Here is a 24,454-nt window from a genome sequence, read left to right as displayed (position 1 = left end):
GGCAGATTGTACCCAAATGAGGAGGGTGCTGCTGTGCTAGTGGAGAGGATGGTTAGACGGTTGGAGATTTTTTTAGGTTTCGGTGGGGAGGGTCAAGCAAGTATTTATAGGACAGACATTGAGAGTAGTAAGGGGGAATTTAACAAGAGTCAAGGGGGTTGAGAGGGGGGAAAGGGAAGCAGAGTCACTAAGGAGAGGTCTATATTAAAGTCAATAAGAAAACCTGTGATATCAAAGCAAAAAGAAATACCGCAAATGCAAGTAGCCTGACAGGTAAAATAGGGGAGTTAGAACTAGTAGCAATGAATGAGCAATATGATATTATAGGTATTACTGAGACATGGTGGGATGATGCACATGACTGGGCAGTCGACTTGGGGGGCTTTACTCTCTTCAAGAGAGATAGGATAAATAAAAGGGGAGGAGGAGTATGCCTTTATATTAAGCCAGTGTTCAATACAAGTATACAGGAAGTTATTTATGAAATAATTGGTGATAATATAGAGGCACTCTGGGTGAAAATATCCAGTGGAGAAAAAAATGTCAGGGAAGTTGCTGATAGGGACATGCTATAAACCACCAGATATTAGTATGGTTGAGGAAGCCCAGCTTCTACATCAAATTTAAAAGGCTAAACAACTAGGTCAAGTTATAATTATGGGGGATTTTAATTCTCTGGATATTGAATTGGAGTACTGAGACCTGTGGTACAGCTAGGGGCAACAAGTTTCTGAGCATGCTAAAAGATCATTACATGCCCCAAATAGAAGAGGGACCAACTAGAAACCGGAATATACTGGACCTAGTAACCACAAATAATGTAGACATAATATCAAATATTCAAGTAAGGGAGCACTTGGGAAACAGTGATCATAATATGGTCTCATTTAAAATCAGTTTACAGAAGCAACGGTATAAGGGATCAACTAGGATTTTAAACTTTAGAAAGGCATATTTTAATATGCTATATGAGTCTATAAAATGCATAGACTGGGACACAGTTTTTGAAGGAAAAAATACAGAAGAAAAGTGGGATGTCTTTAAAACGTTGTTGGAAAAATACACATATAAGTTCACTCTTATGGGAAACAAATATAAAAGAATTAAGTCTAAACCAATGTGGCTAAATAAAAAGGTAAGGGAAGAAATGAAAAGGAAGAAGCATGCATTTAAAATGTTTAAGTCAGAAGGGACTGAAGAGTCCTTCCGTATCTACAAGAAATGTAATAAATCATGCAAGAAGGAAATTAGATTGGCTGAATTAGCAAATGAAAAACAAGTTGCAAAAGAAGATAAGACAAATCCTAAAAAAAAAAGTAAGTATAAAAATGGCAAAAGGATAAAAAAAAAAACCAATATAGGACCCCTTAGAAGTGAGATGGGTGGATTGATTAATGATAATATGGAAAAAGCATAGGTATTAAACACTTTCTTTTCTTCAGTATTTACTAGGGAGGAACAAATGGTAGGAATAATACATAAAAATGGAAATGCAACCATTCCATTAATTGATACTTGGCTGACAAAGGAAGAAGTCCAAAGGCGACTGAATAAAATTAAGAGAAAAAAAGCTCTAGATCCAGATGGTATACAGACAAAAGGTTCTTATACAACTGAACTCAGAAATAGCTAGTCCGCTATTCTTAATTTTCATAGACTCAATTTCATCTGGCTCACTACCGAGGGATTGGTGAATAGCAGATGTGGTGCCCTTGTTTAAAAAGGGAATTAAATCACAATCAGAGAATTATAGACCTGCATTCCTGACATCAATAGTGGGGAAACTACTGGAAGGTATATTAATGGATAGTATTCAGGATTACTTGGTGCACAATAAGATTATTAGTGGAATCAGCAAGGATTTGTGAGGGGTGGATCATGTCAAGCTAATCTAATTAGTTTCTTCGAGGAAGTTAGTGGGAATTCAGACAATGGTGGTACAGTAGATGTGGTCCACATGAATTTTGCAAAGTCCTTTGATACAGGGCAACACAAGAGGTTGGTTTACAAAGTAAGGGAACAAGGTCTAGGAAACAACAATTGTACTTGGGTCGAAAACCGGTTGGAGAATATGCAACAAAGGGTTGTTATAAATGGAACAATTTCTAATTGGTAAAAAGTTTTAAGTGGTGAACCTCAAGGTTCTGTGCTGGGGCCACTACTTTTTAATATATTTATTAATAACCTTGGTGATGGTTCAGAGAGCAAAGTTTTAATTTTTGCAGATGACAACAAACTCTGTAAGATAATAAATTCAGAGCAAGATGTAGTTTCTCTGCAGAGAGACTTGAATAAACTGGAGGATTGGGTGGCCAAATGGAAGATGAATGTAAGGTTATGCATTTAGGGATAAAAAACAAGCACACAATCTATAAATTAATTGGGATAAATTTAGGGGAATCTAAAATGGAAAAGGATTTGGGAGTGCTCGTAGACAGTAGACCTAGCAATAGTGCTCAATGTCAAGCAGCAGCTGTAAAGGTCAATAAAGTATTGGCATGCATAAAAAGGGGCATAGATGCAAGGAAGACAGTGTCATTTTGCCATTATGTAAATCGTTGGTAAGACCTCATACATTAAGGGTCAATACAGAGAACTTTCGTGGGAACTTTTTACCCCAAGGACTGTACACAGGACACGGGGTCACCCCCTAAGCTTAGAGGAGAGGAAGTATCACAACCAGCAAAAGAAGACGTTCTTTACAGTAAGGTCAAACAAGATATGGAATTCACTGCCAGGGAAGGTTGTGATGGCAGATTCAATTGATATGTTTAAGAAAGGGTTAGACAAATTTTTAGAGAAAAAGGGTATCCAGGGTTATGGCCGTTAATTAAAATGAAGGACAGTAGTGGATCCAAAGAGAAATAGGACTGAAAAATTGAGTTAGGAGGATTTTTTTTCCCCCATTGAAGCAGATTGGTGGTTGCTTTTTCTGGATCATTTTCAAATATAAGAGAGGAATCGCAGGAGATTCAAAATAATTTGAAAATGATGGACTGGTGTCATTATTCAAACTCAACTACTATGTAATTCCAACACTGGGGACATGAACACATGAAAGAGATGATGACTGATAATAAAAAAGATTCTCTAAACCTAATTAAAAGTAACTTTACTCATTAAATCAAGACTTTTCTTGGTTTATTTCTTAATATACGTTATTTATACAAACATTGCTTGTGGTAACTCTAAGTACAGGTTCTTACTCTGTTTGACCCTGTCCTGGGCAGAACCACTTCACGTAGATGTGAATTTTCGCTGCTACAATGTTTGAGTTCCACTTTTTCTTTGCTATTTGTGGAATTCCAGACAGTATTTAGAAATTCTGTGGGTCTTATAGTCTATGACAATATCAATTAATTCTTGTCTGTGGTGGTAGTTGAAGTATAATAATGGAGAAGCCTAGACAGAACAAATATGATAGGGAGATTCCAGGAGGAACAAAAATGGTAGCAGTGATTCCACACTGAATAATTAAGTGCCAAATTCCACAACCAAATGTGGAATAACCTAAATATTCCACAAATAGTTTAGAAATTTTGCTCATCTCTAGTTATATTTGATAATATTTTGAGTATATATTGTTATGGCGTATGTTCTATAAATTAAGATTTACCAATGGTAACAGTTTAAAATATAATGTAATTTTAAAGCTGAGATATCCTGTTCGCACAATTATCAGAAGGTTATTCAGGGTGACTGAACACTGTTGATGTAGTCATGTAGTAGTGAACAGCAATTGGGAATTAATGTCAGACAACATACTACATGCCTCAGTTATCAAATGACCTATACCCTTAGCTGCTATTTAATTGTTATTCTTTTTATTTTTTAATGAGGGCCAAAAGTTACTAAATATATAGCTATTTCATTTTTGTTGCTATAGTACAAGAAAAAAAATAATCAAACTGCTAGCCAATTGGTTTTCCTCATCTGTCCCCATTTGAGAGCTATGTGGATGCCATCGTAAAGGTAACACTATATATATGTTTTGGCTGTGAGTAGACATGACTATGTGGACTGCTGAGGTTGGTATGCCTGGGCTCCTTATCACTTTCAGTCTGACCAAGGCTAAAAGAAAGAACTGTAAAAGTGTAAGACATGAACATGGTTCCTGCTACTTTGTTAGTAAGTTAAAGAGTGATCGAAAAAATAGGTCAATTGCAAATTTGAGACACTTCAGCCATGGCTTTGAATATACATTGCATTGTTATACTAAGCCACAATATAGTACACATTCACTATATCACAGACAAATATCAGTAAGCCCTTATACGAATATACAATTTCACATTATAAGCAAACTCTATAAAACAAAAGATTTCCCCATCTGGCAGAACTAGATGCATCATGTGTGTAGCAGGAGATACTCCCTGAAGTCTACCCTGACGCACCCATAATGATTCAAGGCTCACAGTCTGGAAACATGAAACCTCTATGAATAGTAGTTTTCGCTATTGACTGGACAAGTCCTATTGATAACTAATACATGCAGCAGTTTACATTCACACTTTAGACTGTGGACATCATAATAGTGCAGATAGGTGAGTTTTCCAGGACAATGCTTTCCTAAAGAGCTTTAAATCTAGCTAGACAGCACATGTCAGAGCTTAGCAAGATACTTTATTGCAGTGTTTTGTGCAATTATTTACTAATACTCAGTACCATTTACGACTGAACACTACCAGGTTTATATTTGTCATTTAGCAATCAGCAGTGATTGCTAACTGCTATTTAGTAAGAGCATACCTTAATGTGCCTAATTTTAGACAGTTTTTACCCACCTCCTAAAAGTGGTTTAATGAATTAAACAATTGCAAATCTGTTAGTTTGAGATGGTTTCATTTCATTTCACTGAGTTATTGCCTTAAAAAAGCGAAAAAAAAATCTTAAGTCAACCACGACAATGTAGGCTTGAGATGAACTATAATATATAAAAAAATAGCACAAGAATATAAAATGAGAATAATCACATACCTATGTATAAGCCTTCTGTGACTGACACATACTGCGGTCTCCTGATCCTGGGCAATGCATATCTTATGCCGATTACACTTCATTTTTAAACATGGATCTTTTGCTGGATCCAAAGCTGAAAGAAAACAGAAATACTTATATAAAATAAATATCTAAGTTTCTATAAAATTGTAATCATTAACTATTAAACAATAATCAGGTTTTTTATTTATTGATACTATACATTCTCATACTAACATAGTTACAATCAGTGGTTGAAGTGGAAATTTAGAAGTGGCGACATGAAAAATACAATTGGAATGTAAGTGGATGGAATCTGAGTTTTACAATGAAGGCAGTAGGAGTAGTCACGGTATGGCATACCCCCATATACACCCCCGCTTCTATCACTGATTATAATGCTAGTGTAGTTGAAAGAAGGTCATCCATTTAAAACTTTTTAAACTTTAGATGTGTTGATCCAAAATAATGCAAAAACCCCTTAAAAGACAAAAATGCCTCTTGAGGCTTTTGCAGCTTGAACCTCACGGGTGAGGAAAACAAATTTAGTGTTCACCACGATGAATGTATGATCAATCCTTATCACATGCTGATTGTGTTCAACAATCTTTTTAAGTCTATCCACACTGCCAATTAGGTCTAAAACAGCCTAATTCGCCAACAAAATTGCAGCCTTTAAAGACATCTTTAGTTTTGAAAGAGATGATAAGTGATTATTGCACTAGAACAATAGCTATCTAGTTAACACTGTGCTTTGCAATCAGCATTAGGAACAGAAGCTAGGTAAAGCCCTGCAGCAGGAATATGATTATATTTTCATCTATTAATAAGTCTGTTACAGAGATACATAAGAAAAATAACATTATAGTTTAGTGTCCCTTTTCTTGTATAAAGTTTGAGGAGAAGCTGCATTTTACACTAACACACATAGGCATTTTACACTAGCATACCAGTGTACCCTTCTCAGCTAATCCAACATACTTAACTTTGGTGACACAATTCACCATGCCCCATCTACCATCCCCCTGCACTCTAGCGACATAGTCAACTCCCAGGATTTTCATGCCCAGGGTCGTCTTTTCGACTGGGTACGGTGGGCAGGTGCCCAGGGCCTCGTGGGCAAGGGGGTCCCAGGCAGGGCTCTTAATTTTAAAAAAAATGCTGCAAAAAAATAAATACTCACCTTTTGGTCACGCTGTCACGTCAGGTGACGATCCGGCTACCTCCTTGGTCCCTTCCTCCGTCCTGCGCTCGCAGTTAATGATGAGCGTGGCATCATCACGCCTGACATTTTCATTGAGAAGCGCAGTACGGAGAAGCCACACCCGCGCCAGAACAGCCAACTAGCAGTGACTGACGTAGCGAGGATTCCGAAAAAAAGAAGAGAAGGGAATCGGAGAACAAGCCTATTAAAAGGTAAGGTGAGGCCGATATTTTTATTATTTCAAGGGACGCTGCTGGCATAAAAATCTTTTGGTATTTGCCTACTAAAGGACCAGAACTTTTTGGACCTTTTATAAGACATTTTTTACAGTCACACAGCAATGTGAGGGGTGGGTAGGATCCCTATGCAGACACAGAGCAATGTCAGAGGGGGTGGGGGGGGTCACAAACAGTGACAGTCACACAGCAACGCTATTTCCATGTATTATTGTTTGATCTAAAGGAAGCAATTGTACTTGTAACAACAATAAGTTATTTGATAATGAGTATGCAATGGTGAGAAAACTACATTCTGGGACTCTACCTATGAGGATACGCTCCTTAGTGTTACATATACTCTTTTGGTTCATTTGTTGTCATTTAATAAACTTGGTGCTATGGCCCATAGCATGTTCTCTTAACTGCTCAGCTGTGTGTAATTAGCAGTGATGAAAATGAGGAACAGACAGGAGCTGTGGATGTGTCGCAAAGTGCATGACAACTTCTCATTATGTAATATTGGCCAGTACACATACCATTAGCAGAAAGTAGTCATTACAAGTGTCTGTATCTTACCTGCCCTTCTCCAATCTGCTCGGGTCATCTCCAGGAGTGACCATTCATATACTCGTATCCACTGCATGGATTGGGCAATTAGAATGCTAAATGAAGTCACACTAGATCAATGGAAAGCATTTGGGTGGAGCCAGAAGAGGGGAGTAACAGAGTGTTGCTCCACATTCAATTAGTACCTGTTCTATGGTCAATTACTGGTTAGATCCAAGCTGTAGCAGATTGTATCTAACCAGTAGCCCTCCTTTCAGATTCTCCATCTTCAAGGTGATGGACATATGCAATCCTCTTCATACAACCCAGCCCACACTAATTGCATTTAGCCCACATGTAGAGAAGGATTCACTGTTTTACAGGGAGGCGCACAACCTTTTTCTTCCTGCAGGAGCTCTTGAAATGTCTGGCCGGTCAGTGGTGATGGAAACCCAATCTAATCCCTTTACACTTAATTTTGAATCTTTCAATTGCATTATTGCAGGGACAAGCATTTCTAGGTGCACGTCAAGCAATATAAAATATTTAACCCCTTACTCTCATAATTAATAAAAGACATAAGTTGTGCAACTAAAGAAGAGATCGCTTGGCCTTTGTAGCGATGACTGCTTTCACCATGTGCATTTTCTGGATTACACACAAACCTTCCAACCCAGACACATTCCCCTTTCACAAGGATAGTTCCAAGGAAGAGGATGTGCACCTTGAGATGCACTTGATGGAGATTAGATGCATTTCTGTGTAAATAAAAAAGCAGTGTGGGTCTTATTTTTTCTTGTGGTTCATAAAAACCATAATAAAAAGATTTAGTTCCAATACAAATATTTGGCAGCCGCTGGGCTAGAAGACATCTCTATATAACATAAAAAATATCTTTTAATTAAACCCTAAATGTTATATATATATATATATATATATATATATATATATATATATATATATATATATATACATATATATATATATATATATATATATATATATATATATTTTTATATAAAATATCCATTACTAAAATATTTGCAAATGGGAAACATGTAGCTTTCACAACACAACACGATAACATATCCATATGCAAATACCTTTGCTATAAATATGTATGCTATTAAATATTAATCTTTTAATTTTGTAAAATGCAAAGAAAAGGTTATTATCTTTCAAAATGTAATAACACATTCGCTAGTTTTATTCATGCATAAAAGAAGATATGACCCCCTGATGTCACCTTAGTTTAAGCGTGTATTGCTTTTAAATTAATGTAGTTCAAGCGTAGTGGAGAATTAATACTTCTACAGTACAGTGTTGGAAGAGCACACTCAACTAGTTATTGCAGAGTTACTGACAAGCAGCTGAAGAATATAAATTGTAGCTAACTCAAGAAAAACACATTCAACTCAATGCTGTGTTGTAAAAGAATAATAAACAGTACGGCTGCAGAATATTTGACAAAGAACCTGGAGGATGTAAATTGTAGCTCATTTCAGAGACAACACACATAACTTTTAGCAGTAACATGGAATATAAATATTAGTAAGAGCCAGAGTTAGAAGTTTGTGCAGCATCAGAGGACAAACAGAATTCAGTGAAGATAATCAAATAAACTCAAAATCTGAGATTAGGAAAATTGGTACAGCAGCCAAGGAGCTGAAAAAGTATGCAGAGGTTCCCAAAAGCACCTGTGTCAGAAACTATTTGATGACAGAGGAATATATAGGCGATGTATTGGACCCAAAACCCTGTTGTGACACCCAACAGAATTGCTGCCTATTTAGACACATCTATCCCCTAGCAGAACTGGTATTGAAAATCCTTAGGTGGTGCCGAGAGGAAAACAAAGCAAAATGATTTACTCACACAACTATCTCTTTAGCTGGAGCACCTGTATTATTTGCCAAAAAGAAGTATTACTTATTTTGAAACATGATGTATTGATATTGGGAACTAAATGGTCATGCGGAAAAATTGTTATCCCCTTCCTTTGATCCCAGTATTGTTGGAAACATTTTCACATAAATTAGATCTAAGAGGCCCACATAATCAAATTGGTATAAGCCCAAAGATGATTGGAAGACTGCATTCCAAACATATAATCATCATCATCATTAGTTATTTATATAGCACCACTAATTCCACAGCGCTGTACATAGAAGTCATTCACATCAGTCCCTGCCCTATTGGAGCTTACAGTCTAAATTCCCTAATATAGACACACTCACAGACACAGACACAGAGACTAGGGTCAATTTTGATAGCAGCCAATTAACCTACTAGTATGTTTTTGGAGTGTGGGAGGAAACCGGAGCACCCGGAGGAAACCCACGCAAACACGGGGAGAACATACAAACTCCACACAGATAAGGCCATGGTCGGAAATCAAACTCTTGACCCCAGTGCTGTGAGGCAGAAGTGCTAACCACTAAGCCACTGTGCTGCGACATTAGGAACACAAATCTGTTCTTCCAGATTAATTTCCAAGCTAGATTCTGCCACCTTTGCATCCCATTCAGTTTGATGGACAGGAGCAGTATGTTATGGAATCCTAGTAACAAGGATTTTCAGAAGCAGACTGTAATATCTCCCAATAGCAATACCCAACACTCAATCACATTCAGTAATATAAGAGATATGTCTGCAATATGTTCAATGATACTTATTATGTGTAAATAAATTACATTTATTTCTAATGTCATAAAAATGTATCAAATATAATATGCAACAATAATCACTTCGTTTTCTGACAACAGTATCTTAACCAGCCAGAGTGGTACCAATTTATTTCTTGGTTCAGTATTTGTAATAAATTGTATGGACCTTTTAGTAGTGATTTATATAATATCAGTACACAGGTTACACCTAGGTTTCACTGGACAACATGGGCCTGATTCATTAAAGAGAGTAAATGACGATACGTTGCATATTATGCGCACAATTACTCTGCGCATGGCCAGAAGCAGACCGTACGCAAGAGAACACAGCAGATTCCAATTCATCTTTGAGCGCAAAGGATACTTACGACAGCTTACAATTTCAGGGGCGGAACAGGGAGGTGGAGGGCAGTTTGCACGTAGCCAATGTACAGTAAAGGCATTCCCCTGCAGATACAAGTACACTGTTTTTTAGATGTAAGGTTTACACCTACTCAAGGTCAAGTCTAACTCACGGATAATAGTGATGACCAAACCAACATTCACATCCTCATCAACTAATGGGAGAATTAATTATTCACTTGCATATCTGCAGACTAACACACACTCATCACTTTACACAAGAGGGAGATTACTATGGTGCCATTTAATTGTTTATAGTATTATTTGCTGAGGATTATAGGATTGTTATATACCAAAGTGGTAGGTGTGTTCTTTTATAATTTACAAGCACTGCATACTTGTGCGAATGCTGAAATTGTCTCTGCTTTTCAATTATTTTCATACATTTTAAAAAAATGTAGTTTTTTTAACACATCAGTGTGAACATTACCAATGTTTGTCTGTTTTAAAATTATATGTGTGTGTTATATAGTTCCTACATGCTTGCATACATTAGCATTATGGTTGTGTGCTTTAAAAGACTTTAAAAGTCTTGTCTATATTGTCTACTATGTATGGCTATTTTGTATGTCTTTCTTGACTGCGTGTTGTTACCCCTGATGAGGATTGCAACTGTGGTGGAGAAGCAGCGGGCAGTGGGGCAGCAGAGGGTGGAAAGGTAATCTTGGGGGGTGGGGCAATCGAGGGTGGAGGGGCAACAGAGGGCAGTGGGGCTTGAGATGGCAGTGAGGACTTGGAGAGGTTAGTGAGAGTAAACTTGGGAAGGATAAAAAGGGTAAATGTTGGGAAGATAATGAGGGTAAACTTGCAGAGGATAAGGAGGGTAAACTTTTGGAGTATAATAGGGGAAACCTTGGGGCATAGGGATCTGAGGTGAGAGATATGGCAGAGGGGCAGAAGTGAAGAAGGGTAGTAGAGGAAACGTGTCATAGTGGAAGAAGTTGTAGCATATGGCATTGGTGACATATTGGGCAATGAGGTAGGTGAGACGGATCAGGGTAGTGTTAATGCATTTGAAAGTGCAAAGGATATGTAAGGGTTGTGTTGATTTAATGTGTGATGTTTTCTCAGATTTGATTGGATGTTTTTTGCTACAATTCTTGGAAGTTGTACGGCTGCCTACTGCCTCCTGCTTCCTCATCCATGCGTGTTTCTTCCATTTCACAGGTGTCCTCCACAAGGTCCTTCTCTTCTTCCAGTGTATCTGCATCTTCAGCTAACACAGTGGATAAAAAAAATCTATGTTTGACTTCATAACATCCACATTTTTGAATCATATTAGTAGATTTCATAAAAAAAAATTATGAGTCTGTGTGTATTTATGGTGTAGTCTTTTATAAAAGTTGTTAAAATAATATTGTACCATATAAATTTTAAAACCAGCATATCTGTTTCTTGAGTGGAACTTCAGCTAGGCATCCGTTTGAAATCTCTAAGTGATCTTCTCTGAAAAAGTAATAGTGAAGACCATGCCCAGATTATACAATAGGCTAGTAGGCTAGCCAGGTTGCAGTATAAGTGCAAATGATTTAGGAATTTTATTTGCATTCAAACTGAGTGCTAAAAATTGAATTGTATATTTGGGTGTGTTTATAGTTCTTTAAACAAAACATTAGTCTTTGGAATTTTTTTATGCATGTATTGTGATCTGCAATTTACCTCTGGGGGTAGTGGTGTGGTTGGTGGGGGGGCTATCTCTGGTGTCAGTCCGTCCCCACTCCTGGCACTAACTGTCTATGCAGGCCAATGCCGTGGTCTCCAGGGAACTGAGGACCAAGCCAGCCAGGAGACCACCGCCTGACCCCCTAGCATGCCTATGATTTTCTCTCATTTTGTCCTTCAGAAGATGCTCAAAGTCCTGTCACCTGTGTGAAATGGTCAAAGATAAGAATATTACAATGCATACAATCCAAAATATTTTACAAAGACTTGTGCAGATATACATATAGATATAAATGTATTGGGTGTCACATACTAAAATTGCTGACAGTTTTTTTTTACCTCAGTCACGATCATGGAATTGGAGCCACGGCATTGACCTGCATAGTGATCTCCTCCCAGATCCGAATTTCGGTGGGACAGAGAGCTGCTGGTTGCTAGTCTGCCGGCTCTCGACCACCAGCTGTACCAGCACTTCAACCTCTCAAGGGGAGAAATTTGGCTGCCTCCACTTCAAGCATGACGCGGAAAAGCCAGAGCCTTGGCTTGGGCCCGGTTGTTGTAGCTTAGCTATGAATCTAAACAGGGGAAAAAGGAAGTCATTATTATAAAAGCATATCACTGTCCCACATATGTTATTGTACTCACCAATAGATTACAGGGCAGACTGAAGCAAAAGAATTGTAATTGGTGGAAGTGAAACTGTAGTATTCTAAATAGGGGAAAAGGCAGTTATTAGTAAAAAGCATGTCATGGGCTATACATTGTCCCACATATGTCCTTATACTCACCAATAGATTACAATGGAGGGCAGACTGAAGTAAAATAATTGGATTTGCTGGAAGTGAAACGGTAGGATTCTAAACAGCAGAAAAGGGCAGTCATTAGTAAAAAAAAAACATTTTATGGCCTATATAATTGCCTGTATACGGCTGATTATTGATATTGATTGACAGATGAAAGTCAGCCATTTTAGTTATGGTATGGAAGGGATCTGTGACTATGCCCACACTAGGCCTGAGAGCCAATGAGGGTGGAGAATGTTGAAAAATCTAATTCACTTGCAAATATGAGGGCAGCAACATTTACTTGACCATTGTTTGCTCCCGCAGCTCATATAGCTCTAAAGAAGAGAAAAACCATGCATACAGGGATGTGAAGCATAGTGCAACTCCAGTGGCAGTGGAGTGGTCTAAGGAGGAGACAACCAGAGCTCCTCTTAGAATTAAGGGAAAAATTGTTAGACGTAAGTTCAGACGTAAGTTCACAATTAATAAATATTTTTTTTTTACAAGATAAGATTACTGTAATATCCGGCCCATTACAAAATAATATGGTTTGAAAAAACCTTCATTGGACAAAGTACAAGACCTGCTATTTAATAGTGATGTTTCTGAATCAGTATGTGATTAATATAAACCTCCCAGGTAAAGTCCGTATGAAAATTGTGTAGAGGTGTGTCTATTTGGCCAATCATATCCATGTGTAGCATTGGATATTTCACATTGCAGAAGAATGTAAGCATGTTGACTGAATAATCTGGTATAATTTAAATAATTTTGTTTTGCAGACTAAAAGTGCAGACCTTAGATAGCCATTGTTTTACTAAATGTGTCTTTGCCTAATGACCTTTTACACATGTCTGGCATCATGGGCCTAATAAGTGTTTGTTGCCAAGCAACCCCCCTCCCCCCTTCAATATATCTGCATGTGCCTCCAAAATGCAGTCATCTGGTTAGTGCTGTGCTCAGAATAAGATGAACCTGTCAGAGAATTTCTATTATTGTACCAGCTCTGAACTCTGCTGAGTTAGAACAAAGTGGGTACAAACTACAGAGATAAAACTAAGATATGCTTACAAAATGTCATATTAATATGATTTTTTAAAAAAAATCTTTTTTTTGCAGGTGGCGAAGATACCACAGCCTAAATTTAAACAACATTGATAAAAAATACAAAAAAAGAATCAAGTATATCGAAGAGTGAAAAAAATATATTTTTTGCTGTTGTTTACTAAAGTTAATTTTATTTTTGTTATTTATAAAAAAGTTAATAAGTTAAAAAAAATCTTTGTGTGTGTTTCATTTCTTTTAAGCAAATGTATATGAATGTGATAGAGGGAGAGGTATGTTCTATATGGACTTTTAATATCATGCAATTACATCTTAATGTGTACAGGTTGATGTGAATACATGACACAAAGGGTTAATATGCAGCGGTAGAATGACAATGATGTCATTAAACATCTGTGAGGTGAATGAGAATAGGGAAGGAATTGTATGCTTGTGCGTTCCTCTGTTAATAGGTCATACACATACGTACGTCTGCCAGTGAATTAGCTGGAGGTGCAAATAAAAACGCACTGATACCTGCGCCAGTTTTTACGTCACATAAGTGACTAAGTACAGTATTCATCAAGGCACATATTGCCTATATACGTTTGAATACATATTGATTAATAGACGTTTCTTCAGATCTGCTCCTTGCTGAAAACGGACGTGCGTATTCTCGATGTATATGCGTTTTATAAAAAAAGACACTACGTTCGCTTTCCGTTCTTTGATGAATCAGGCCCTATATGTCTTTATCAGCATTACAATTAAGAAAATATTTATCCGCAGTTCTGGAACAAGGAATCGTGTTCTCTCCCTGATATCTCTGATGTACCTTATATCATTACTGATAATGTTCTCATTAGGATACGCAGTAAGCGTCAAGATGGCAGTGTGTATCTTTTGATTATCTTCCTTATTGTCATAGATATCACACTTCAGATGCTCACAAGGCTTTAAAAACTCATGTGTTGTTAATAGATGATTACACTTACGCTATAATGATTATCCCGTGCACGGAACAATTGTTCATTAAACAGGTAGCCTCTTTGTCTCCTCCTTCTCCTCTGAGTGCCAAGGAGAGGACAAGATCTATTTCGTTAACCAATCCTCAAGCACCTCACAAACAATTCATAAAACATCAAAAAAAGATAAATCCTTTTGCACCTTGCTACTGGCTCCTCTATTGGCCGTCCAATTCCAAAGCTCCTAGACCAGTATCATAAAACATGTGCACAAACTTTTGCTTTTAGAGATTAAGATGCCTGTTACATCAATAACATTTATCCTGACATCCTTAAATAGATGCTGTTTTATTGTATGACAGGTGAATGCAGAGTCTTTTGAGGGGTTATTTAAAGTCCTTAATACTAATTATTTAAACTTGATGATTAAGGACTCCACAAGTCAATTTGACTAAAGACACTTATTGCAAACCAAATTTCACAAACAGTGTAGCAGCAAACCCACAGAAAACCTAGTTGAAGAATTATTTTCTCCAAATTACATACTTGGGTTTCATAATAGACACCAAAATTGACAATTAAAAAAACAGGCATTCAGATCTATAGGGGTACTTATAAAGCACTTCCATTTACCCCTATAAGCACCTTCCCAAAGTCCATAGCAGCAATCCAGACTGACTATGTCGATTGGAATTTGCCTGTTTGGAAATTATAGGAGATGACATCAATAATAACCTACTATGAGAAAAAAGGGAGAGGATATTTATTCTGAATTCCATGTCGGCATAAATGAAACCATTAATATGCATACATACATATAGGATGTAATAATAGCCAAATGTATTTTATTACTCTATCAAAGAATATGATTAATTACTAATCGTGTCATGCTCTATAACCTCCTATATCATGTAGTGTTAATACACATTTGCTGGTACTGGTGCTGGCCACCATGTTGGCCCACAAGTAGATTGTTGTCTACTTATTCTTCTGGTTATTCAAATAAATAGCGTACTATCTTGCTATAATGCCATAATATTAGTGTGTTTAAGTACAAATAGTTGCGTAACAATTTAGTTCATTTTTCATTATCTCAAAAATGTGTTGAGCACAATATTTTATGACTGGATCCTATGTAAACAAATATTAGAGCTCAGAGATGGAATGTTCTTCGACTAAGGCTGCGATCACTTGTAAGGATGGAATTGACTCCTAGCCCTTGAAACCTCACTTCAGTCCTCCAACCAGCATTCTGTGCCTGCGATGATGTCAAAAACAGTGTGTGCGCGAATCAAACCATATAACAATTGTTCTGATTTATGGACGGGTGATATCCTCTAAAATAGCAATATAGTAAAATCAATGGACATTTCAAAATAAAATTTCAATCTTGTTCTCAATGGAATCAGTGTACAGTCATGGCCAAAAGTTTTGAGAATGACACAAGTATTGGTTTTCACAAAGTTTGCTGCTTCAGTGTTTTTAGACCTTTTTGTCAGACGTTGCTATAGTATACTGAAGTAAAATTACAAGCATCTCGTAAGTGTCAAAGGCTTTTATTGACAATTACATTAAGTTTATATAAAGAGTCAATATTTGCAGTGTTGACCCTTCTTTTTGAAGACTTCTGCAATTCGCCCTGGCATGCTGTCAGTCAACTTCTGGGCCACATACTACCTGATGGCCGCCCATTCTTGCCTAATCAATGCTTGGAGTTTGTCAGAATTTGTGGGTTTTTGTTTGTCCACCCGCCTCATGAGGATTGTCCACAAGTTCTCAATTGGATTAGGGTCTGGGGAGTTTCCTGGCCATGGACCCAAAATTTCAATGTTTTGATCCCTGAGCCACTTAGTTATCACTTTTGCCTTATGGCAAGGTGCTCCATCATGCCGGAAAAGGCATAGTTCGTCACCAAACTATTCTTGGATGGTTGGGAGAAGTTGCTCTTGGAGGATGCTTTGGTACCATTCTTTACTCATGGCTTTGTACTTAGGTAAAATTGTGAGTGAGCTCACTCCCTTGGCTGAGAAGCAACCCCACACATGAATGGTCTCAGGATGCTTTACTGTTGGCATGACACAGGACTGATGGTAGTGCTCACCTTTCCTTCTCCGGACAAGCATTTTTTCAGATGCCCTAAACAATCTTAAAGCGGATTCATCAGAGAAACTGACTTTACCCCAGTCCTCAGCAGTCCAATCCATGTACCTTTTGCAGAATATCATTCTGTCCATGATATTCTTCCTGGAGACAAGTGGCTTCTTTGCTGACCTTCTTGACATCAGGCAATCCTCCAAAAGTCTTCACCTCACTGTGCATGCAGATGCACTCACACCTGCCTGCTGCCATTACTGAGCAAGCTCTGCACTGGTGGTGCCCGGATCCCGCAGCTGAATCAACTTTATGAGATGGTCATTCTTGGGCGTCCTGATCCTTCTTCCCAACTATTTAACCTCTCTCCTAGAAGTTTTCGATGATCCGATAAAAGGTTGATTTAGGTGCAATCTTACTAGCAGCAATATTGTTGCCTGTGAAGCCTTTTTTGTGCAAAGCAATGATGACTGCTCATGTCTCCTTGCAGATAACCATGGTTAACAGAGGAAGAACAATGATTTCAAGCATCACTTTCCTTTTAAAGCTTTCAGTCTGTTATTCTAACTTAATCACCGTGACAGAGTGATCTCCAGCATTTTCCTCGTCAACACTCTCACTTGTGTTAACGAGAGAATCACTGACCTGATGTCAGCTGGTCCTTTTGTGGCAGGGCTGAAATGCAGCTGAAAAGGTGTTTTTGGTATAAAATGCATAGTCATGCCAAAGAGGGGACTTAATTGTAATCCATCTGATCACTCTGACATGACATTCTGGAGTATATGCAAATAGCCATCATAAAAAGTGAGGCAGCAGAGTTTGTGAAAGATAATATTATTTGTGTCATTCTCAAAACTTTTGGCCATGACTGTAAGCTGGCAGATTTACATATACTCCTCACACGTGTAAGGCTTTTTTGTGTATTTTCTATTTACCTAGTAGATATTGGTTATCTTTTGAACACTGATTACATTGTATTATTAAATCACTATAATTTTACTCAATTTATTTGTCTTTAATTATATATAATAAACATTATGTTTTAGATTTTTGTTTTTGTTCTTGTTTGGTGTGATAATGACAGAATTATATTAATGATTTCATTCATCTTTGTTAACTACTTAATTAAGATTTTATTAGTATAATTTTCATTTGTCACTCTCTTGTCATTGTTCATCTTGTCACAAATCAGATTCCTTCTATAATCCCACCCTCTCTTTCTCCCTTATTATTTTAAATGCCACATCTCTTCTTCTGTCCATTGAAAGGTTTCTATTTTATTATTATATTCTAATTTTTTTCTATTTAATGTTCTTGTTGCTTTACTAGTAGTGTAGCACTTACCAGGTGAGAAACAACTCATGGTCAAAAGCAAAATCTGTGCTGGACATACATGCTGCAATGTCCGATAATGTTCAAAATTGATAGGATATTGGGCATTTTTTGTAAATGTAGTAAAAAGATGACCACACATGGCCCCTGTCAGCCTGAACGTGTAGTCATGCATGTGTGCAGTTATCTTCCAAAGGCCATAATGATATCAAAAGGACGCATCTCACCCAATTTTGGCCACCCACTGTGTGGCCATATTGGAGATTTATCCTGTCACCGGCTCGCAGAACAGCCCGCACCTCTGGGGGAGGAGTTATTCTAGTAATTTGGTAGCCATTGGCTTTGGTCTGGAGATAAGGCTATATATCTCATACTGGAATAATATTTAAGTAATATTTTGCTTTAATATAGCTTTTATTGCTTTTAGTGCATTTATATTGTGATTGAAGAGTGGATGCTCTTCGTGTGTAGCAGAAAACATTATGCTGTTTGTTGGCACCACAGAAAAAATAGAAACACTGACACAAACACTGACACATATCACAACCAATACAAAGTATAGGCAGTTTGCAAATATATTTATCAATGTTGAAAGATTAAATTGATTAAAACAACTGGTGCTTTGGGAATAAATATGTTCTACATTTCCCTTATTTGTCTATATTTGCCAAAGACTGACAAAGTGTTCATTGTTTTTAATTCTGTTTGTTGTTGGTCATGTCAGACACACTAATTGAATGGTAGAACAAAACATTTATCAGCTCTCATGACTAAACTTCTTAGAGTGAGTGATGAAGTGCTTCTCCCAAAAATATATTTCAATTACTTTTCTTACCTAAAAAATTAAATACCTTATACACACAGAGCTGGAAGACCACTTTTCTGTGACACCTTTAAAAAATGATTCAAATATTTTTCATTAACAACAGTTAATGAATAATGTCCCTTTTGACAATCCAAACTTTAATTACCCTATGACAGAGAAGTGTCATGCTTTGAGTATTCTGGGCAGACTAAATGTTTAGTTTCATAGTTGGCCTAAAAAATTGTTTGACAGCGTCGGTTGATCGGACCTGTTAGAAAATGTGCAACTCATCTTTGGGATCTTTAGTTGGCATTATTTTTAATAACTCTAATCTTCCAACCATTCAAGTGGTGGACTACATGCCTGATACATTTCCCTGAGGCCCTTTTTTCATGAATTGGATTGCATGTTTTTTTTTAATGTAATGCAATGCATATATTACAGCACTAAAATCCCAACACATTTTTCACACTTTCTTGACACATATTTTGCATTTGAAATAGCTTGAACTAGGATTCTTTTAACATTGATTCACAACATATTTAGTACTATGCCAAACCAAAAAGATTATTCCAAACAATAAAAAATGAAAAACAGAAATAATTAAATGTAGAAAAGTGTTCATACTTCTAATAATTACCAACTCACATATGCACAGGCGCAATACTTTACACCAGAAGTCACAAAATCAGTTCATTGACTCCAACTGTTTTCAATTCTTTTGTAAGTATAATTACCTGTCTCTGTGATATTCTACAGCATGGTAGGGTTTTGCAAAAACAAAGAAGATTCATAAAACAAATGAAAGAACAATCCAAACAAGTCAGAGATATGATTATATAGAGGCACAAATATGCAGACATAAGGAAGACAATTACAAAGGCAATGGACATCCCTTGAAGATCAGCATAGGCCATTGTAAAGACGTGGAAGAAGTGTGAACACAGGTCAGTGACTGTGATGAAAAATAATACACATCGATGAATAATCTCCAAGGCATTCTATGAATATGGCCTAAAAAAATAATATCCCTGCTAACAAAATGTTTGCAAAATGCCATCTAGAAGACACTAGAGAGATATGACAGAAAGTCTTGCAGTCTGAGGAGACTGAATGTTAAGAGGAGTATAGCACAAATCACAACTGCACACCCACAAAGTAACACACTCCCCAGTATGACAGTGGTAGCCTCATGCTGTGGTAATGTATTTTAGTGTCTGGGACTGGCAATCCTGCCAAGATCAATAGGAAGATGAATTGTACACAAAAAAGACAAATTATGGACAACAAACTGCTACCATCTGACATAAAGCTCAAACTGGGGATGAAGTTTGTCTTTCAATAGGACAATTACCCAAAGTGCACGATATGAGAAATACTGGAGTGGCTTAAAATGAAGAAATTAGTTGATATTATTATTTAAGCCACATTAATAGAATGAACAAAATATTAATAATAATAATAATAATAATATATAATCTATATTTATAAACTTTATAAAATTTCAGCTGATCAAAGCACTAAGCACTCATGACAGTTTTAGTGGAAATTATAGTGAGCACAGCTATTGGTGACTACAGGAACCGGTGGAAGGTGAGGCCAGAAAACCATCAATTTGGGGCATAATGTATGCTGACAAGGATGAGGCATACATTCAGGATGGGACTGATTGTCTACTGCATTGCTGGGAAATATTGTATAGTGGCACAATGGGACACAAAACATGGATATCTTCAGGCGAGGGCTGGCAAATTTTAGCCTGGGGGCAAGACTCAATTCAGCAGCCTATTAGGAATATTTTAAAGGAAAAAAATGCAGGTGACCCAGCCCAAGAAAGCCCACTATTAGACCGTTCTGGGGGGAAGACACCCACTGCCCCAGGATATCATAAATGAAACTAACATTTTCTCAACTACAACAAATGGAAAAGCCACATCCATAACATGGCTAGGATATTTCCCCACTGCCATTGTACATTGCCTTTGTCATTTCAAATAACAGTTTAAATTGTGTTGATTTTACATTTACATATACTTTGGTGAATTTAATTTTAATCACAAATTAACTTACATGCACTACATCATAAAACACATCCATTAATGCTAAATAAATTAAGTACTAGAGATGCTCAAACAAATCAAGACAGTTTAACATTTGAAATGTAATTTTTGTCCGGCTTCCATAGTGTTTATTTTTATAACCTGTAAGTTCGCCTTTGAAGCTTCCAGTTAAAAGGATGTTAAAATAAACTAAGTATGTGGCTTTTCTGTCTGCAAACTTAAATGGCTAATTTATATAGTATTTTTTTAAATTAGAATATTACTGGGTTCAATTTAAATTTTGCCATTCATATGGTAAAATATTAAAAATACAATACAACGAAGCAATGTTGAACAAGCTTGAACTACTTCGAACCTGCTAGACTTGGTCACATTCATTAAAATAAGTCTATCTTAAGTTTGAGAATTGACTGCAAATTTTCAAACTTTAGAAGTGGTTCAACTAGTTCAAGAATCTCTTCCAAGCAAAGTCAAGCATCACTATTAATCGCTATGCTGCCTAAATCATATACAGAGCAGACTGACTCCTTACCAAGCTTGCTGGTAAAAAACTTAAAAAGGTTTTAAACTTTAAAAATCATCTTTACAAAATCCAAATGCTAGTACTTTGGAGGTGGTAGACCCTCACCACTCATTGCAGGGTTTCATCACCTATATATAGTTGGGACATTCGTCAATCACATCTAGTACTAGTGACTCTATTTGAAAGCCATAGATCTCCGTTGTTGGATATCCCAACTAAGTTGAGAGTTAAGCAGAAGTGAATGACAGAGGTCCTGTATTCATGAAAGAAGGACCCATCACCAAAATAATAATACTGGGAAGGTATTTAAAAAAAAAATAATTTAAAGTGGAAAACTATATTAAGAACCGGAAATAAGTATTTTAGTAACACACCCTGACTGGTGTAAGACATTTCTCTGAACATTAAATGGATTGATCAGTGTTTTGACTGATGGCTTGAAACAGAGTAATACGATTTTAAAAACTACTAGAGACAGGTGATCTTTAGAATGATAAAATATACAAGTGTCAAAGCTTAGCAGAATCCATTAAAATCCAGACCTAAAGTCTTCAATTTTAAGAATGTTATGTGAGATTTAAGAAAATTGCTTTGCCATAATTGCTGCAGTCAGACCTCAATGTCAAGAACTGAAGAGAGGGCAACTGTGAAACATTAATCAAAAACAGGCTTTTGTCATTCAATGTTCAATCAAAGAAATTGTCACAGGGACAGAGAGGGGGGGGGGATTCTTTAGTATCATAAATTATCATTGGGATTTTGTGCATAGTAGACTATTTTCAAAAAGGTGATCGGTCCTCTATTCCTAACATCGGTGTAATGAGCAAAGCAATAGGAAATTTACTAAATTAAATATGCAGTTATTAATACACACTCTATAAAACTGTGTTGTCCCAAATTCCTCAGGAATTATATAAATAAGGCCCTCTAATGTATTAATTAGAGAGCCTTATTTAGAGAAGGTTTTAATTTTGCATCTTAAACATAAGTTTAACATTGCAATCTAACCTGTGTCTTTTGGGTTGCATGTATATCAAGAAATGTAGATAGATGTGGCTGGAATAAAGATACAACAGTCATCGTAATAAATTTGCCATATGTTTAGAGTTTTTGTTTAAAAAAAAATAGATAAATAAAACTTGCATCGACCCTCCCCAAAAAATAAATAAATAAAAGTAGCAAGCGCCAGTGCTGTAGCTTGAGCTAGAGTAAAACAGGATAACAATGAGCGAGAAAGTGGTAGCGAGAACTAGGATATAGATGGCGGAATGAGCCACACAATAACAGTTGAAATCCCTGGAGAAATCATACCTGTTTCTACATACAGCTAGGTCTAAAAATATTTGGACAGAGACACAATTTTTATAATGTTTGCTCTGTACGCGACCACAATGGATTCAAAATTAAACAGTGGAGATGCAATTAAAGTGCATTCTTTCAGCTTTAATTCAAAAGGTTTTTATACAAAAAATTAAACTTTTAGAAATTACCAATGTAAATTGGACTAATTAATATAATCATAAATAAAATTTTAATTTTTATAACTGCAATCCCTGCTTGAAAGATACAAGTATACAACCAAGAGATCTACTTGGCGCAACAATAGGTCTAATAATGAAAAAATGCAATCTGAAGTTAAATAAATACAAATAAAAATAAAATACCTCATCATTTAATAATTTGAATCAGCCGCTGTAATGAGGGGTGTGTAAAGCTACAATAAATGAAGACAAACTACAAAGCAAAAAGGAATTACAACGCTGTAACTGATCAAAATAACAAAATCAAACACGATGCTAAAAAGGTATAATGAATAAAATATAATTTACTACTATTAATGAATATAAACAATAATGATAACACTAGGAGATTAGCAAAACTTATACTAGTGTACAAATATAACAAAAATAACAAAAATGTGAGCTGATAGAAATAAACACAAGTGTGAACTTGTGTTTTTAAGTCACTGTTCCGATGACCTTAGGAATGGTATATGACTTATATACTGAATTAGAGTTGTAGTGTCCATGAACGATGACATGGCATTCAAGTTGAAATATAATGAATATAACTATGTTTTGCGTGCAGTTTGAAAAAGTTATTTAGTATGTCCAGAGATAGGCAGTTCTCTTACAGCGATCCAAAGTTCACACACGTAATGTGTTGTTCTGATTCCTACATAACTGTAGACACAGATGAAGAGTGGTAATTACCTGACAAACAGTTAATTCGTCCGACCACATGTAGCAGCAGGTCAAAGATCCTGATATAGTCGGCATGTTGATAGTCTTTCTGTGTATGGAAGCAGCGATTGCCGAGGAGCCTGTAATGGATTCTGATAGATGGCAACCTATGGTCGCAATATTGACAAATCACACATGCAATACCCAATGATGATACTCTCTGTCCGGGTCATCCATGGACATCAGTACAATATAAACACTATCATGAGCTGCATTACACATTATCTGCTGTCTTTTCCTCTGAAGAAAATACCTATCGGGTAATGAAATATGTCAGAACATAGATGCTGTTCTGATGTACCTTATTTACAATTTCTTTATATTGTACTGATTTCCAGTACTCTACTGCCTACATAGTGATCAATACCTTTAGGGAAAATGATCATCCTCAAAACATTCCTCAGAACATCCCCCATTGATCATCCACAGGTCCCAAAGATTTCCTGCTATGTGTACGTTGCTCTGTATTGAATTTACACTAGAGTAAGCAAAAAATAACATGACAGACAGGTGTGTCTCTCTATAGTTACCTTACGGGAAGACAGCCCATTGTGTCAGTACCGTCATTAAGTAGTTTAAATACCACTAACCTTCACAGAAAAATGCTGAGGTGGCCTAATTAATCTAAATGGAATAAAAACTATGAACCCCAAAGTTTCAACCATAACAGATGGAATATAATATATCTGTACAAGCTCACAAGTCAATATGGTTAATTAATCACATTCCTGTATAAAATTCTGTCCAAATGACAAAATCTGCTATTCTCTAACAGTCTCAGAACAGAAATATGTTGATTAAAGATTTCAGAACTTGTTAATACAATATAACACATCGATATGAGCCAACAGACTCTACTTAGTGATAAAGGGATGTCTTCACATAGTAATATGATTAGATTTTGGTAGCACCAAGTTGTTATAAGACATAC

General features: G+C 36.5%; 1 protein-coding gene across 2 annotated transcripts in view; it reads right to left on the bottom strand.

Annotated features, from left to right (window-relative positions):
- The window catches only part of SPOCK3 (SPARC (osteonectin), cwcv and kazal like domains proteoglycan 3), a 260,834-nt gene that overhangs the window by 81,850 nt on the left and 154,530 nt on the right, over positions 1 to 24,454 (bottom strand). For both annotated transcript variants that reach the window (XM_075197912.1, XM_075197906.1), the window contains exon 4: positions 4,978 to 5,092. In XM_075197912.1, the coding sequence (XP_075054013.1) occupies positions 4,978 to 5,092 (115 nt within the window). The remainder of the gene's footprint in view (positions 1 to 4,977; positions 5,093 to 24,454) is intronic.

This window comes from Mixophyes fleayi, chromosome 1 (genome assembly GCF_038048845.1).
Source record: "Mixophyes fleayi isolate aMixFle1 chromosome 1, aMixFle1.hap1, whole genome shotgun sequence".
In the NCBI taxonomy this organism is placed as follows: domain Eukaryota; kingdom Metazoa; phylum Chordata; class Amphibia; order Anura; family Limnodynastidae; genus Mixophyes; species Mixophyes fleayi.
Note: the sequence above shows the minus strand (reverse complement) of the source record. Positions and strands in the feature narration are given on the sequence as shown.